At 36.8% G+C, this 19,644-nt stretch overlaps 1 protein-coding gene across 1 annotated transcript; it reads left to right on the top strand.

The window, feature by feature from the left end:
• Positions 1-15,329: 15,329 nt before the first annotated feature.
• Positions 15,330-19,312, top strand: LOC139845649 (transmembrane 9 superfamily member 7). Its single transcript, XM_071835920.1, has 7 exons — positions 15,330-15,493; positions 16,473-16,637; positions 16,751-16,860; positions 17,099-17,207; positions 17,337-17,449; positions 17,571-17,721; positions 17,824-19,312. Exons 1-7 carry the CDS (start codon positions 15,380-15,382, stop codon positions 18,979-18,981), a joined length of 1,920 nt encoding a protein of 639 aa, XP_071692021.1. The 5' UTR covers positions 15,330-15,379; the 3' UTR covers positions 18,982-19,312.
• Positions 19,313-19,644: the final 332 nt, after the last annotated feature.

Raw genomic sequence — 19,644 nt, 5'->3', positions numbered from 1 at the left:
GTTGGTTTGGGTTGTTACAAGTGGTATCAGAGCATGGTCTAAGGGATTTAGGTGACTTGAGATAGGCGCCTAGACTTAGACATTTTGTGTGCGCGTTTATGCGGGACTTGTAGAACTTTGGGTCGGATCGGGATTGGTTTGTGCATAGGTTTATGTAACTAATCATGCGCTATTTGTTATGTATGTTTAGCGAGCATCGAGCGAGATGGACGTTGTACTAGCAAGTTAATGCGACTTGCTCGCGTAACAATGATTAGCTACCATTGTTACGGGCGCAAATCGTGTCAAACAAGTAATGTACGACGATTGTTGAGCGAGATGGAGTAGTGTGGTATATGTATGTCGTTCCTTTTCGTTTCGTTGTTTAATCTATATGCATTCTTTAGAATGAAGACGGAAGATGGAACCGGAACGGACGCGCCTATTCATGAGGGGAAGGATGAGTTAACATTAAGGATTGAGGCGGAGTTTGAACGCTATATCTTGATCTTCGCCAACAAGGTTAAGCAAGTTCTCCAAGAGTCGTTCGAGGGAATAGTGACCGAGATGGTTCGAGACCGAGTGCCTAAGGTCGTGAAGGAAGAGTTAGAAAAGAGGTTTCCTAAACCTCAAGGTGACGGTGACGAAGGAGCAGCTATGGGGATTGAATCTCATGCTTCAAAATTTGCTGATCACTCTTTGGGTAAGAGAAAGTTAGAATTAAGAGGTGCTCCTAGTAAAAGGGCGAGAAGTACGCCCGGAGGTGTTGAAAAAGTGAAGAAGAGGAGTAAGACAGGTTATGGGCCTACGTGCTTTCGGTGTGGAGGACGGGGTCATTTTGCACGGGATTGTACGAGTGTACCTTTAAGCACGATCAAGTGCTTTATTTGCCAAAAGAAGGGACACCGTAAGTCGGAATGTTCCGAATCGTTTGTAGATCGGGTTAGGAGGTTAGAGCGTGACTATCTGATGATCAGTGGAGAGCAAGGGTCCAACGATGATGTTTCAGGTATTTTCGTCTTTGGTACGAATATGCCTTATTATTGTTTATTTGTGCTGATGGATTCGTGTATGTATTAGGGACTTAAACTTTGCTTCGAGATCTATTTAGACTCAAGTGAACTCAGTGAAGATTCGGTTTGTTAGCGATTTTGATGATAGTGCACCGGGGTAGCTTTTGAGTCGTTGACTCGTGGAAATGCGCCCTGGGGACGAATGCATGGCGGTAATACGTAGTATTAGTATGGGTGGCATTCCTAATGGAAACACCCTATGATGACGTTTGTATTGATGGACAAGGGCGTAAGACTTGGTGCAACCAAGCATTTCTTAGTGATGGGGTAAATGATTCTACTAGGCCATGAGAACGGACTTTGATATTAGGTTGTGAGCGCGGGTTCGCTTTTGTAGTGAAAGGGGTGAAACCCTTGAGAGCATGTGTGTATCGTTGACCGGATGCTTTCGTAGTGGTAACGGGTAGAAAGGATTTGATAGTTGGAAAAGTCTACCTTGCGGGTAGCGGTAATTTCGTTCTAAAAGGATACGTGTTATGTTGACATTGTGTCATCACTTTAGTGGCGCAATCGGGTGACGGTAGACGTTAGTATTTATTATTATCGAATTTAGCTCTCGAGAATTCAGGAAGAGGGACCGACGCCAAGTATGGTCGTGTACGAAGGTAAATGGCGAAATCGTTTGACTTTGTAATCTTGACGATTTGATTTAGGAACGAGGTTCTACGTTGGGAAGTTGGTAGTGTTACATCAAAGAAATTGTGTCGACTTTATTAGGATTTATATTCCTACCGAGAAGGAGTAATGGGATTTGAGAAAGGGTACGATGCCTCGTTGTCGTATACTTTGGGTAGTAGTTACAAAATAGCCATTTTGTGTACTACGAGGAAATTAGATATATGTGTTTATTTGGGGTCATCTCTCTGTTGACCGCGTTTGACTTGTGATAGGTGATGAGGGATATCCGGAAGGATTAACTCTTCGTTACCACCCTTAGTTGTGATGGATGGCAAGCGGCTCTCGGGAAGAACCGTTACTTGTATATTTACGATTTTAATTGCCCGCAGGAATTGTGCACATAGCCGTTTTGTGCACATGGTTGTGAGTAATAGTCGGTTTTACTCACACATTGGTATTAATAGTGCGGTAGCCGTGTTTCACACACATATTGTTGGTAGTGTTGCAATAGCCGTTTTTGCGCACTACGGATATATCACGATAGCTGTTTTTGTACACCTTGAGTTTTGTATTGAATAACCTTCTTATTGTTAGTATTGAAAACTACTGGTTGTATACGCCGGTGGTTCGGTCATGAGGACCATGTTGTGTGACTAGTGATACAATAGCCGTGTTCTGATCAAATACTTGTGGTAGATGCGTATTAGCCGTGTATGCGTACTAAGAGGGGTGTTAGGTGGAAGGTGTTATCCGTAAGGATTCATTTTTACTTGGCCTTCATCTTTTAGGTTGTTGACATTAGGTTGAGACTTGGTTGTTGTTAGCATTGTACTTGGTAAGGGTACGCTAGGGGATTGATATCTTGGCACGAGATCGGTTAAGTTCTTCCCGATATAAGGGATTGAGCAAACTTTGTGCTCGGAATTGTGGACTTTAGTAAATTGCGGGTGACAATTTGGTTATTAATGTTGACTCTTAGAGAATGATTGCCTAGAGAAGTTGGAAGAATACGTGACGACTTCGCGTATTCTAAGTGATCATTATAGACTTCGGATGTTGTGTGTATTGCACGTTTCGGAATGCGTGCAAGTGTATATTTAGTTATTGGAATAATCTTCGAATTAATGATTAATTGACGATTCAATCTCAATGGCGGTTTTGTGATTGTGTGGCGAGTGTTGTACGCTCTTGACGACCACTCTTTTCCTTTATGATTTTGGGGGTGTACGCGGTGTGCCGTTCTAGAGGCATTTCCGTCAATCGCGTTCGTGTGCGAGTAGAGTCTTGGTGGTTAACTATCCTTATGTATGTAGGTAACCGGGTTAATGGTTAGGACCAAGTTGGAAAGGTGTAAGCCTTGGTGTTCCAAGCGCCTCCTTAGTGTTGAGATGGAATATAAGTAGACTAGCTATGCGGCCTAGGTGGATAGTGACTAGCAGGTGCCGCTAGGAAGTCATGGGTGTCGAGCCGTAAGGTTCGTTAGATTTGTGTGACCGCGTGTAGTTAGGTGACGTGTGACATCAGGAGTAGACCCCGTAAGGGTCGAGTCTGGGAGACTCGGTGTTAGTAATCGGAGTTGGATAACACAACGTTAGGTGCCTCCTTATACCTACTAGTGTAACTTTTGACCCCGATGATGTGATTGCTTTGATTTTGGTTACCGGTGAGAAACTCGAATTTACAACGGTGGTATAGTGTGATGTTTAGCGAGCGTTGACACTCAAATGAGTTGAAAAACCGAGGTTCGAATATCTTATAGCGAGTCCTTGGAAGGATTATTTAGTATGACCAACGCCGGAGAATGCGGAAAAGTTCCTATCTAGTAGACGTGATGAGCGAACGGGTGTCGCTCATTTAGGAAAGGAAAGCTTCGATGGTCTTCGAAAAAGTCCCAAGTTGGACTTTGGGTTTAATTGCGAAGGTAGTTAGCAACGTGAGACGGTATGTGATGTGGTAGCGGGGTGGTATAAAAATACTATTAATTTTAGCAGGAAATACTATTAAATACGATACAATTTTACACAAGATATTTATTTATTTAGAGAATGGATATACTTAAACCTTGCTACAACACTTATAGGCAGTGTACCTAATCGTACAGTAGTGTAGTTTTTAGTAAGTCCGGTTCGTTCCACAGGGAAAATCTTTAAACAAAGCTTAACGCTATATTAGTTTACTTTTATAAAAATACAAATATATATAAGTAATATTATTATTATAAAGGGGGGTTTTTACCGTTTAATGACCGGTTTGTCGATTTTAAAACTTTAGTCGCAGTTAAAACCAAATGTAAAATATTAAAAATAAATACAAGACTTAAATTAAAGCGTAACGTAAATAACGATAATGAAATTGCGAATAATAAACTTGCGATAATTAAAAAGTACGATAATTAAAAGTGCAATTAAATACAATAACAATAAAAATGCGATAATTAGAAGTGCAATTAAATATAAAATAAAGGAAATTAAATATGAAATAAAAGAATTATGCTTATTTAAACTTCCGTAATCATGATGTTTGACGTGTTTATTTTAGTTTTATGCCCATGGGTTAATTGTCCTTTGTCCTGGATTATTTAATATGTCCGTCTGGTTTTTGTCCATAACAGTCCATCAGTCATAAATATAAAGTGCGAGTGTCCTCGTCAAATTATCCTTATACCCGAAGTTAAATATTCCAACTAATTGGGGACTTAAACTGTAACAAGATTTTAATACTTTGTTTAATAATTACACCAGGATGTCGACTGAGTGTAATCCAAGGTTTTAATATTTTGTTATCAATTATACCAAGTGTCCTTGTACATAATTTCACACCTGTTTTAATTATTCTAGTGGCTATTAATCCATTCCCGTGTCCGGTTAAAAGAACGATTATTCGTACATATAAATACCCCGCCCATCGTGTCCGATCGAGTGTATATGGTAATTTATAGTTACTCCCAATTGTAAATCTTTATATTAACATTAACAAACTATCATTTAGTTAAACAAATACAAAGCCCATTAATAGCCCATAGTCTAATTTCCACAAGTGTCGTTCTTTTGTCCAAACCCCAATTATGGTACAAAGCCCAATTACCCAATTTTAGTAATTAGCCCAACATCATGATTACTTCGGATTAAATAAGCATAATAATAACTTAGCTACGAGACATTAATGTAAAAAGGTTGAACATAACTTACAATGATTAAAAGTAGTGTAGTGTTACACGGACAGAATTTCGACTTACACCTTTACAATATTCGCTAACATACCCTTATTATTAGGATTTAAAATTAAAATTAAAATTAAAATTAAAATTAAAAATATATATTACGTATACATTGAGAGAAGAAGGAAAAAAAAGATGGATGAAAAATGATCAGAATTCGGTTGGCTTTATAGGGAGTTTCAAATTTTGGGGCTCCGCGACTCGCGGCCTATTTTGCCTTCAAACTCCGCGAGTCGCGGAGTTTGCTTTTACAGCTCACACGAGTTTGGCTCTTTGTTTACCGACGGTTTTATAAATAAATATAATATATTAAATAATTATAAGAATTATTTAAATATTATATTATATTTATGTGCATAGTTGACTTGTAATTTTTAGTCCGTTGCGTCGAGCGTTGAGAGTTGACTCATGTCCCGGTTCCGGATTTTCGAACGTCCTTGCGTACAATTTTATATTTTGTACTTTGCGTTTTGAATCTTGTACTCTTGTAATTTCGAGACGTTTCTTATCAATAATTGGAACCTCTTTGATTGTCTTTTGTACTTTTGAGCTTTTTGGTCGTTTGCGTCTTCAATTCGTCGAATCTGTCTTTTGTCTTCACCTTTTATTATTTAAACGAATATCACTTGTAAATAGAACAATTGCAACTAAAAGCTTGTCTTTCTTGAGGAATAATGCTATGAAATATATGTTCGTTTTTAGCATTATCAGTATGGCGAAGTTCCCGATAGAGGGATACGAGAGATTTTCGGAAAGTGTCGGGATGATTCCCGAATATTCCACGATTGTTAGACGTGACGACAATGATTGTCGATGGATTGTACTACTTTTAGGACGATTGTGGAGTGTAGGGTACTAGTTTGGATACTCGGCGTAGGAGCAAGCAGTTGTGGTTGTTTTGTCGGGTTGATTACCCGATATCGTTGTTATGATAAAATGATAAGGCTTTTGAAAAAGAAAAAAAAAATATTATGGTGTTTCCACGGTATACTTCCGAGTGAGTGGTGAGAATTTTGATCGAATGGAAATGAGAACCCGGATGGGTGATTGCTACATGTGCAATTCCGCATTGGAGATGGAAATGTTCAAGGTAGAAATGTTTAACTTCTAGTTTTGGTGCGGATCACGAGAACGTGATCTAATCTAAGTGGGGGAGAGTTGTAAGACCCGAATATTTGTTGTGTACACATGTGTAAATAAGCTACTTGAAGTGGGGTTCTTGTTGTACATTTAAAAAGAAGTCAGAATCTGGCCTGGTGATATTGCGCGCCGCGCAGCCTTCTGGAGCGCCGCGCCACTTGCCTGCGACAGATTCCCCTTTCTTTTTAAATTAGATATTTTGAGGGTATTTTGGTAAAAACACTTAATGGCCGAATTAAATGCCTTAGATCAGTTTTGGGAATTTCATTACTCCATTCACAACCACCAAATCTTCTCCACTTCAATTTTAGAGAGAGAATGCACTTCAAGAGTGAGAAAGCTCCATTAAAAGAAGAAGGAGGTTGAATCGGGTCTAGGTGCGTGTTTTAAAGTCGTTCATCTAGTCGCTAGCTACGTAGTGATTGTGTTGGTACGTTCTAAAACCCAATTTCTTACTTTAATTGTATTAAGGGTTAGGGCTTGGGTTAGTTAGCACACAAAACCCATTTGCTAGTAAATTGGGGGTTTTGGGTGAATTTGGGTCATGTGGACTCAAAGGTAACTAATTAGGGTTTTCAAAGTGTTAATTTATGTTTATGAACCTAATTAGTTAGTTAAAGTACTAGAACACTTCAATGATATGTAAATGGGTGTTAATTGGGCATGGATGACCCAAATGGGTGTGTTGACCTTGAAATGGGTCAAATGGGTCTTTAATGACCTAAGTGGTCTTGCATGTGTGAAAATGAGTTAACTTCGTGATTTAAAAGTGTTTTAAACCCATCTTGGTTAATGATTAGGGTTTTGGTGTGTGTTGACCCAAAATTAGGGTTAAGGGTTCAAATGGGTTGAAATTGCGCCTTGGGTCAAAATGACTTTGGAATGGTGAAAGAATTGGTTGACCGACTTGAGTTTGCGTTTGATAATATGTATAATGTGATAGGTACGTTACTTTGAGGTTTCGCAAGCTCGGGTATCTTTTCACAAGACTTTGAGGTGAGTGGAATAATTATATGCGTATGTATATAATGTATCTATTTGTTGTAGCGTGAAAGGTGTAGTGTCGAGGTGTTAAGACACCACGTTTCACGTGAAGAGTGTAGCATCGAGGTGTTAAGATGCCACTCGGGTGTAACATCGAGGTGTTAAGATGCCACCTAGGAGTGTAGTGTCGAGGTGTTAAGACACCACTCCATAAAAATAATGAGTGATGCATCGAGGTGTTAAGATGCCACTCAGGGTGATGTGCCGAGGTGTTAAGGTGCCACCCTAGGGGTTAGTGGTGCGAGGTGTTAAGTGCCCTAACGGATGTTATGAACACCGATGGCGTTTTCGCGAGCGCCGTTCCCTTGTACTATTGGTTAACCATGGTTATTTGTGTTGTAAGCGTATTATATTATTCGAGTTATATTCATATGCGGTTGCTATGCTAGCTTGTGGTATTGGAGATTTATAGCTTGTTATTGTGACGATAAGCTAAATGTGTATGCTAGCGTGCTTGCGGTTTGGTGTGTAAGTGTATGCAAGTAGGTATAATTATATATGTATTCGTATAATTATGGCATTCACTAAGCTTTGCTTACCCTCTCGTTGTTTACCATTTTATAGGTTCGGTTTTGGACAAGGGTAAGGGCATCGTTGTAACGACCCGGATTTTTACGATCGTTTTATACTTATGAGATTAATATTTACATAAAATAAACCTTACCAACATGATAAGCAATCCAAACTGTTGAGACTTATGTTTTTGAAAAGAGTTTCACACAACGTTTGACTGTCCAATTTGACCGATGATATCACGAACTATATAACACATGATAATTATACGATTATGTATATGTACATATCTATACATATTTAACATGATTTAAGGATGGTTTAACATTTCATTGTGAACTAACAACAATGAGTTATAAGTATACTTTGAGACCACTAACTTAAGTTTTCAAAACGATAACTATATGTAACGTTCTTTGATATATATATTTACAATCTATATTGTGTTGGTGATCTATGTCACCAATATGATTTAAGTGTAATGGGATTAATTGGTAACCAAAATAATCTTGATAAATATCGAACAAGTTTGGGGAAGTGTGGAGTGCACACTTGTTTGAACTTATCTTGATTATGACGGGGGTTCGGGGGCAGCGCCCCCGATAAGCGGGGTCCAAGGTGTGACGATCGCTCCAAATCCATATGGATGAACACGTCATTCATCGATTTCATTGCGAGGTATTTGACCTCTATATGATATGTTTTGTAAACATTGCATTCTTTTGAAAAGGCACACCATAAATGAATATTTAAATCAAAGATTTTCGACATTTGATGATTTCTACATATAGACAATCACCGTAAATAATAGTTTACAATAGTACTTCCATTGACAATGCAGTCAAAATAAGATACACGGTGATGATTTGGTGAATGCAACGTTTCCTTGATAAACATGTCATGTAAGACTCCATGCACATAGCTTGTCTAACATATAAGCAAACAGCGGAAGACTTCTAGGGAACCTGAGAATAAACATGCTAACAAGTGTCAACACAAAGGTTGGTGAGTTCATAGTTTTAATGTTTCGTATAATCTGTATATAAAGGTGGATCACAAGATTTCAGTTGTTTCATCCAGAAACGTTTATCAAAATATTCTACAAGATTGAGCACCCTGGTAACTAAACTTAACGTATATATAATCTGTACCCTTTGTATAATCATCTTAATAATACACGCAAACCAACGTGTACGCTTCTCAAATAGCATACGTCCGTTAAAAGGCTAGTGCTCTAGCTCGGACGGGGATATCAAACCCTATGGATCCATATACAACTATTCGCGCCCACCAGTTCTTATAATCGGCAGCTACTATTTACCAAAGCTAAGGGATTTTCGGTTCAAACTCGGTGTAGAATTTAGTATGTACTTGTATCCATTGCGTTTAAAATAAAGTGCATGTATTCTCAGCCCAAAAATATAGATTGCAAAAGCAATTAAAAAGGGAGCAAATGAAACTCACGCATATAAATATTGTATATCGGTTAATAAAGCATTTGCATGTATTCTCAGCCCAAAAATGTAGAGAGTAAAAGGGATCATATGAAACTCACACAAAATCAGTTTTAGTATTTGTATCAATTTAGTAAAACAGTTTATAAAACTGCGCATGTATTCTCAGCCCAAAAATATATGTAAAAAGGGATCATATGAAACTCACAGTTAAATATTGATATACAATATTGTAGGAAAGCACGTAGACGCATCGGAGATGATAAACACGAGGTTTGCTTCACAAAAATACCCCCGAACATTACCCATAACCTCCTTGGTAATAACCCATATTTTTCTTAGCTCTAGCTCGCTCGGAAACTTGTTTTGAAAGTGACACGCTCAAGACCTCGTCGTAGTATTTTATGTATAATATTAATACTACTAATAATAATAATAATATAATATTAATCTTAATAATAATAATAATAATAATAATAATAATAATAATAATAATAATAATAATAATATAAATACGGAGTAATATATGTGTAAAAAAAATGGAAGAATTCGACTGAATTTATAGAGGTTGCCTGCCCAGCCTTCCCATGCGATCGCATGGGTCTGAGGCACAATGGCCATGCGATCGCATGGCCTCTTTTTCCAGCTCACAATCGTTTTGTATTTTAGTTTGTCGACATATTTAAATATAATATATATTATATTTAATTTATATAATTATTTATATATTATATTATATTTACGTGCATAGTTAACTTGTAACTTTTGTTCCGATAAGTCGTACGTTGTTACTTGACTTATGTCCCGGTTCCGGTTTCTCGAATGTCCTTTCGTACGCTGAGAAAACTTGCATTTTACATTTCGTGACTCGTACCTTTGTTAAAATATAGCCTTAAATTATTCCTAAACTATACCACTCAAAGTATATCTTAAACTTTCGAGTATTTTGGTCATTTACTTCTATAAATCATCGTCTCACTATTTGTTAAAATACATTTTTAAAATAGTGTTTTACTGTAGCAAAGTTACTGTAGCAAAGTCAATTTTCACTGTAGCAATTTACTGTAGCAAGGTCAACTTTACTGTAGCAAATAGTGATTTTCGAAAACACTGTAGCATTTTGGGTACTGTAGCAATTTGAAAATACTTTATCAAATTAGTGTTTTACTGGTTCATCTTAAACGTTTTAGTTAACTTATCTAAATATCAATCAAATCAATAATCGAATGTTACTATCGTTTACTAAATAACTTGAAATCATATATATTTAATTAGATATATAAACCAATAAGTTTAATGTACGGTATTATGCAATTAAAACTTTGTTACGTTTTCAAGTTATAGTATATATATGTATCTATTTACATATAATTGTTCGCGAATCGTTGAGAAAATCGAAGGGTACTTGAATAGTTCAAAAATTTTGAGATTCAGTTTTACAGACTTTGTTTATCGTGTCGAAATCATTAATCCTTTAAAGATTAAGTTTAAATTTAGTCGCAAATTTTCGGGTCATTACACAAGGGGTGGCAACCCCTGGCGGGGTCCAAGGGGCAGAGCCCCTGGCTGGGGTCGAGCTGCCAGGTCAGCTTGGAATTTTTTTTTTGGGCTAACATTGCTTTATTAAAAATGTCTTAAAATTTTATTTTGGCCCGGTTTGACCCAGAAATAAAAGCCCAGTTTTGAGCCTCTTTTACAGTTATAAACCCGTCCATATTTGAATTCTCGTTCCGATTCCTCAAAATTTCTACAAGTATATCTAGGGTATATGTAACCGTATCATACCCAGCTTCTATACGTATTTACTATTGGTATATACCAACAATAAACTTCAATGATCAGCCACTAGACATGATGTTACATGTGGGAACCAGCCATTTAACCTCATGTGTGACTTTTGTGCAAGAAAACAAACTAAATCTCCTATATATCCATCCCATAATCATGCTATTTTGTGCACACACACATACAATTTTATTTCCAATTTTCTTTCAAGTTAATTCACTCCCTAATCTCTCTTCATTTACCTACTCAAGAACGTATCAATATAGTCATCCGATTTCAAGGAGATTACTTCCAATCTTTCAATCCCACTCCACCACTCTTTTGATTCCAAGATTTTTCTTACCTTTTCCAGTAGCTTTGTCCAAGTAACTTGAGGTAGTAATCTTATTCATAACCTTATTCGATTCATATTTATATAGCTATCTTATTTTGTGTTGTAAAATTTTAACAACAAGAACATAGTTTGAGTGATTTCAAACTTGTTCGCAAACTAAATAGATCCTTCTAATTTGGTTTAAAAAAAAAACACTTCAAGACCTGTAATATATCATATTATGACAAAATCGGATTAATCATATCTTGGCTAATTAACATAATATTTAATATATATTTACTTATGATTTGATTTTATATATTTCAGGACCACCCGTAAACAACACTAGAAGATTAATCATAAGACCTCATGATTGTACGCAACACGTCATTTGACAACACGGTACTTTATGTACGCAACACGTCACTTGACAACATGGTACCATGGGTCGAGATTAATTCTGATCAATACGAATACGATGGGGTCTTTATTTATTTTATTTAAGCAACTAATTGTGGACCACTAACATCGGACTGTTAACTACGGACTAAGAAAATATTAAAAGTATATATATATATATATATATATATATATATATATATGTAACGATTACTTAAAAAGAAAATATGTTGATATATTATATATATGGTTAGGTTCGTGATATCTATCGGAGACCAAGTCGAGTTAAATACCTTCAAGACAAAGGTGAGTATATAGTCCCATTTTTAAACTCTAAATATTTCGGGATGAGAATACATGCATTTTATGATTTACGTTATGGACACAAGTGATTAAAAATATATATTCAACGTTGAGTTGTACCACTGGCATACTTCCCTGTAACTTGGTAACTATTATTTACATGAGGCATTGTAAACGCGAATCCTGTTGATAGATCTATCGGGCCTGACAACCCCAACCGGACTGGACGACCAGTATTCAACGGTTGCACAGTACTTCGTTTCGGTGACTACACTTGGTACGGTGTAGTAAGATTTCATAATAAAGGGAATATGCGACGTTGATTAAATGTTAAGTATGGTTATCAAGTGCTCAACAACTTAGAATATTTTTATTAAAACGTTTATATATGAAATCTTGTGGTCTATATGTATGACGCTGCCGGCATTAAACCTATATCTCACCAACTTTATGTTGACGTTTTAAGCATATTTATTCTCAGGTGATAACTAAAAGCTTCCGCTGCAACATGTTGAATTTAAGCAAGATCTTGAGTATGCATATTTGTGTCAAAAATAAAACTGCATATCGGAGGATTTGTAATGTAAAATATGTTGGAGGTCGTATTGTTATTATCACATGTAAAGTTTGTAAGTCTAAGATTATCGCTAAACGATAATCATTATTAAGTTGTTTAAACCTTGTATTTGTAATAAAAGCTATGGTTTGTATTGTAAAAACGAATGCAGTTTTTGAAAAATGTCGCATATAGAGGTCAATACCTCACGATGAAATCATATGTTATTGTATTCGTCCTTATGGTTAAGGTCGGGTTATGACAATCGTTTTGGACTAGAGATCCCGCTTGATGCTAGGGGACGCTTTTGGCTTTAGTAGCTCTTGGAATTTGACTGATAGTTGGGTAGTTTAATCCCAAACGCCATGCTCATTGTGTAGTTTGGAACTTAAACTTTTTGGTGGTCGAAACTCGTAAATCGTATTAAACTCGTAAAACGGCCGATGTGGGCCCCGCCTGTAAAACATTGATTTTATATTTGAAACAAGTTAGTTTTACATATTTGGATGTATGGTAAAAAGCGTTTCGTCTAAAAGTGTCGGGAACTAGTCAATCTTTTTCGCATTTTGAGACTTTCCGGACAGTCCACTTTGGCGCGCCGCGCCCCTATCTGGCGCGCCGCGCGGGTATGCTGCACAGGAATTTTTATTTTTTTATTTTGTATTTTCGCGTGGTTTGGTCGAGGGTTGGTTTGGGTTGTTACACACCTTTTTCTCCGGTGGCTCGTGGGCTCGCTGATTGGACAAAGGGGGCACCGGATTGTACTTGGCTAGGGGGGGGAGGGGTACTGTTTCACTAAGTAATCTATGTGCTTCTGCTCTATAACAGACTCTACACTATCTACATACGTCTCGTTAGCTTTAGTCATTTTTTAGGAGTAATCGGATGAATACTAACCTTTAAATGGTGGCCGGAATGTTTGATTTTTGATCGGAATTCAAATTGGCAGCGTAACGAGGAAGCTTGATGCAAGAAAGTGGAAGTGAGCTGCAAAATGGGCTATTTATAGGGAAGATTGAGGGTCATGGGATGGAGTGGTGTGATCATGGCTGTACACGTGTAACGCAATCGACGGGTAGCATTTTATTTACGCGCGTGGATGCCAGTTGGGTATGATTACATATACGCGCGTGGTTGGCACGCGCCTGCCACGCTGCCACTTTATGTCATGTCAGCCGAATGGGCTTCTGCGATTGTGACAGGCATTTATGGCATCGAGACGCACGCGGAATATTAAAGGCTAGCCGTTTTCTTGTTTTTTCTTTTTCGCTTAATAGTTTGATATCATACGCCTCGCGCCATATAACATCAAACTGGGGGGACATAATGATACCGCAACCCGCAGGCGCACCACATATGTATGCGGGCAATCATTATTGTGCGTATGCGTGTTCTTGTGTGCGGTATGCGGCGTGCGATTGCCTTTGTCCCCGGTACGGCGGTTGCTTAGCTGTCAAGTAAATATCTTTTCCATAATTATATCCGTGATTCGGGGGAGTCAGTTATGGATGAGATTATCATGATCTGAGACGGTTCTAGAATTAGGGTTTGCCTATAAATACAAACCCTAATCATCATTTACCAGACACGGCACATTACGTAACCATCACATACGATACACATTACGTAAAACAGCATCATTCAGCATCTTTTCAAGGTTAACAGGTTAGTCTTTCGTAAGCTAGTACCTACGACCTTATTTGGGGCCTCTTGATCGACGACCGTTATCGGAGGTGGACTTAATCACTTGGCCATCCCGCCGACATCATCATGTCGGCCAGGGTTATTCACGGTAGCCGGACCGGAGAGCCACATTCTAAGATTCTTAAACCCCTCTTTATGTATTGAGCAGACATATTAAACCCTACGGTTAAAATATGCATGATTAGTAAGAGGCATAACGGATCACACAAGCAATTGCACTTAATTGAATTAAATAAGATTTATGACTTGGGTGGTAACTGCGTGTCGGTGTTGAAACAACAGGAGATAAAAGGCTTGTGAGTAGCAAATGAGTAAATTGCAAGCTAGCCCTTGAGCTATTATGAAAATGCAGTATTTGTATAGTTATTTCCTCAAAACCTTGTTTAAGATACATATTCGATTGTTTCTTAATTTGGTCATCCACTAGCTCCGAGGACTGAGCTTACTTTGTTATATATTGATTGTTACACAGTTATCAGTTATATATATCTAATACTCCGTATCTGTTATGATAACCTTTTATCTAATACTCCGTATCTATTATGATAACCTTTTATCTAATACTCGTATCTGTTACGATAACCTTTTTTCTTAACAAAAATCATAAATTATTAATTACAAATATATTATATCAAGAAAGCTACAAAATATGAGCTAAAAAAAAACTAATTATGGAGTACAAAAGATGGTTTACCGAAGAATTTTGATCGAAACTTTAGAGCGTCTAGAGTTTTACCAATAGAAAGAATCAAATATAATGTGATCGAAAGTGTCGCGTTTTTAATACATTGAGAATAAAAAATAACGTATGATATCTACATACTCACTATAAAGTAGTAGCAATACTTTAGATCCACTTTTTGAGTTGTCTAACCATGTAAATAAGACGTCAATCTAAGTGCCCTTTAGCTAAGAAATGTTGGTCCAAATCGAAACGTGATGCCAAGGAATATCTATTATGAAGTACTCCTTATAACTTTTGATCCTTGTTGTCTTGTCTCATTTATTTGTACTAGAATTATAACTTTTTATTATTACTCCGTATTCATTAAGAATGACTTAAACACATGACTTACTATTGGGCTATAACTGCAAATTACAAAATAATATAGCGCCACTTTTTGCAATTCACTCAAAGTGGAAATAGCAAAAATTAGCGTGGAAGTAGGTTTACAATCCCATCCCATCTATAATAATTTATCGACACACGAAACACGGATTCCTTCTACCCACACATATACATACACACACAGCAAATCAGTCGAGATCTCGATCTCGAAAATGAAACGGAGCTCCGATAGATTCATATCAACTATCATCATCTCAATCATCTTCTTCATTTCATCGTCTGAATCATTCTATCTTCCCGGCGTTGCTCCACGTGATTTTCAAAGAGTACGTACAGATCTATCATTACCGTTACCTTTTACTATTTAATTTTGTATAATGTAACGTTAATCGGATATCTACCTATGTAATTGACACGAATTGTTCATTTGTGGTTTTGATTTTAGTTTAGTATCTGTACAGATCGAGGTTAGGAGTTAATTTTTCGAGGTTTTAGGTTCGAATTCAAGTAATGATTTGATGGCGACATTGTGTTTAATTCTGATCTGTAGTAAAAATATACGTTTACTGTATGTATATATCGTTTTAGCTGCTTGCCTGATGCTAGATTTATCTTAATTGAGGGATTTATGCTGTCTGCCTGTCTATGTTGTATGTTATACTTGTAGTATAGTATTAAGTATAAACTGCTAAATGATAGCTAGCTAGTTTAAAGTGCAGATCAATATGAACGGTTGAATGCAGTGGCGGATCTAGGATTCGTAGTCACTGGTGTCACTAGTTAAAAGTTAAAAAAAAATTACACTATCAAGTGGTGTCATACATAAAAAAATTACACTGTATCCAGAAGTATCATTAGTTAAAAACTCCAAAGTTTATTTTATTTAAGTTATAAATAAATACAAAGATCTCAAAGGTACCACTGGATCCCATATAGATCCGCCCTTGGTTGAATGAGTGAGTAAGTGCTGATTTAGTAAACATAGATTTATCATTGAACTGCAACTACTTGTATCCAGATCTGATGGGAACTTGACTTGTAAATACGATCGTAAATCTGTTTACTGGTTAGTGTAATTGTGTTTGTACTGTATTAACGGTCTGACATTGTGCTTGCATTGGAGCTTTCCAGATCTGAAATATGATGAATTACATGGTTGATTTGTATATGTTTATATATATTTTGAACTTGTTTTGATAGTGTTTATATGAGAAAATTGCATGTGAACTTCATTGTAGTAGTTTTGTTTTGTAAGACTGTTGATACTTGCTTAAATTTTCAAGAAATTGCTAATCTTCTTACCAGGGAGATGCTCTTCAAGTTAAAGTGAACAAGCTTTCTTCTACCAAAACACAACTTCCTTATGAGTACTATTACTTGAATTATTGCAAGCCTAAGCATGTTACAAACAGTGCTGAAAATTTGGGGGAGGTGCTTAGAGGTGACCGCATTGAGAACTCAGTGTACACGGTGAGGACCTTCCATCCAATTCCTGGTCAAGGTTAACGTGACCTCTGTTCTATTATGAAGCATCATTTTTTCTTTGTGTGTATTATGATATAAATTCATGATCTTGATTTCAGTTTCTTATGAGAGAGGAACAACCATGCAAAGCTGGTTGTCGAGTTAAGCTTGATGCTGCTACTGCAAAGAAATTTAAAGAAAAAATTGACGATGAGTACAGAGTTAATATGTATGTGCCACTATCAGCATTCTTTAACTATTTGTGACATCATAATATATTCCTTCCGCGCTACATGAATTTGTAATACGTGCTATCTGAGATTTTCAGAAGCAGTACAAATGTTCTGTTATGTTGGAAATGTTATTGAGTCATATTTATACTGCATATTTTTACCCTTACAGATTTATCTCTAAATAAGTGCAAAGGAGTTATGTTTATTTTTGTTGGATTTTTCTACATGATGCAGGATCTTAGATAATCTCCCAGTTGCTGTTCTTAGACAAAGACGGGATGGTAGTCAGTCAACCACTTATGAACACGGTTTCCGGGTTGGTTTTAAAGGAAACTATGCAGGGGTAAGCTTGACAAGAAAAGCAAAAGCACTTGATTCTTGTTTCATATCTCGATGTTAGGAGTTAAAGTTATCTGTTTTTTTTCATTAATCCAGAATGCCATAAATTAAAGCTATCTGTTTTTTTTCCCAGAGCAAAGAAGAAAAGTACTTCATCAATAATCATTTGAGCTTTAGAGTCATGTATCACAAGGATCTTGAGACTGATTCTGCTCGAATTGTGGGTTTTGAAGTTACTCCAAACAGGTATTTGTTTTTCATTCCTGCTTTATGCGTGCCCTACTAAAATCTTACTCCGTAACATATATCTTTATAAATTAATTCATTTTATTTGGTCCTTAACCTATTCCCAAACATATGCTGACAGTATTAATCATGAGTATAAAGATTGGGACGAGAAAAACCCTCAACTAACAACATGCAACCAAAATACCAAAAATATAATCCAAGGAAGCACTGTACCTCAGGAAGTTGACACAGATAAGGATGTGGTATTTACATATGACGTTACTTTTAAGGTACTGTCTATATCTATTGAGTACCTACTGCTTATCCTTACACTACGCGATTGGAAATACAACAAACACACTTATATTTATCGCCCATTTTAAATTTTTCAGGAGAGTGATATCAAGTGGGCATCACGATGGGACACTTACCTCCTTATGAACGATGATCAAATTCATTGGTTTTCAATCATTAATTCCTTGATGATAGTCCTATTCCTTTCAGGAATGGTAGCTATGATCATGATGAGAACACTCTACAGAGATATTGCAAACTACAATCAATTAGATTCACAAGATGAAGCTCAAGAAGAAACTGGATGGAAACTTGTCCATGGAGATGTTTTTAGGGCTCCAGAACATTCTGGATTACTCTCTGTATATGTCGGGACCGGTGTACAGCTTTTCGGAATGACTCTGGTAACCATGATATTTGCATCTCTCGGGTTCTTATCACCCTCAAACCGTGGTGGCCTTATGACTGCTATGGTTCTTCTATGGGTATTCATGGGATTATTCGGTGGTTATTCTTCAGCCCGGATATACAAAATGTTTAAGGGTACAGAATGGAAGAAGAATACATTGAAGACGGCCTTTATGTTTCCCGGTATTTTATTTGCAATTTTCTTTGTTCTGAATGCACTGATCTGGGGAGAAAAATCATCTGGAGCTGTACCATTCGGAACCATGATCGCACTTGTTTGTTTATGGTTCGGCATATCAGTCCCGTTAGTCTTTGTTGGTAGCTACTTGGGTTCTAAAAAACCCGCCCTCGAAGATCCAGTAAAAACTAACAAAATCCCGAGACAAGTACCCGAGCAAGCTTGGTACATGAAACCCGTTTTCTCGATTCTCATTGGCGGCATCCTTCCTTTTGGGGCGGTTTTCATTGAGCTATTTTTCATACTAACCTCCATATGGTTGAACCAGTTTTACTACATATTTGGGTTTCTGTTCATCGTGTTTGTGATCTTGATCATCACGTGCGCAGAGATAACAGTTGTGCTTTGCTACTTCCAGTTATGCAGTGAAGACTACCATTGGTGGTGGAGGGCTTATTTGACAGCTGGCTCATCTGCAATGTACCTTTTTCTGTACTCAATTTTTTACTACTTTACTAAGTTGGAAATCACAAAGCTGGTTTCGGGTATCCTCTACTTTGGGTACATGTTAATTGCTTCGTATGCGTTCTTTGTGCTGACGGGTACAATTGGTTTCTACGCTTGTCTTTGGTTTGTTCGCAAGATTTATGCATCTGTGAAGATAGACTGATGTAATGAAGAAAACAATTAATTAAAGTTCAACAAAGGGTGTAATGGGACAGAACAAAATTAGACATGAATGTGAGAGATATATGGAAAGCAGTGTAGAGTTGAGTTGAGTTCAATCCAGATATCGTTGGGTATACACGACCTTGAAGAATCGTGCACTTGTTTAGGAAAAAAAATCAAGATCGTAAAAGGACTTGTATTGTTGGTCAGTTACTAGAATATGTTTTTGGTTTTATTTTATTTTAAATTTTTGTATCTTATATGAACTGAATTGCATTCATCTGATATCACTATTGTTATGTTGGTCAATTAAATCAGAATCCCATTGTGCAGGTTCTTTGCCTATTTTTCTTTTTCCAGATGTTTAGTTCTAGGAATTATGATTTGGAAGCCCACCAAAGTTAATCATTTACTCATATTAATCAACTTATATTATTTTGATTTTTCTCTAAGATAGGAGTATTTGTTTGTTTACATCATTTGGATGATATTTTAGCCATATTTGATCATATGAAACTAACATACGAATTTGGTTGACCTACAAAATCGTATTCTAACATGGGTGACCTGCACAATTGTTTTTAAATGTGAATGACTTACAAAATGTTATGTTTGGTATTGTTGTACATGTGGATCACTAGAAGTAACTCTCTGAGAATCAGAT

This window comes from Rutidosis leptorrhynchoides, chromosome 4 (genome assembly GCF_046630445.1).
Source record: "Rutidosis leptorrhynchoides isolate AG116_Rl617_1_P2 chromosome 4, CSIRO_AGI_Rlap_v1, whole genome shotgun sequence".
NCBI lineage: Eukaryota > Viridiplantae > Streptophyta > Magnoliopsida > Asterales > Asteraceae > Rutidosis > Rutidosis leptorrhynchoides.
This window is presented reverse-complemented; position numbering and strand designations above follow the sequence as displayed.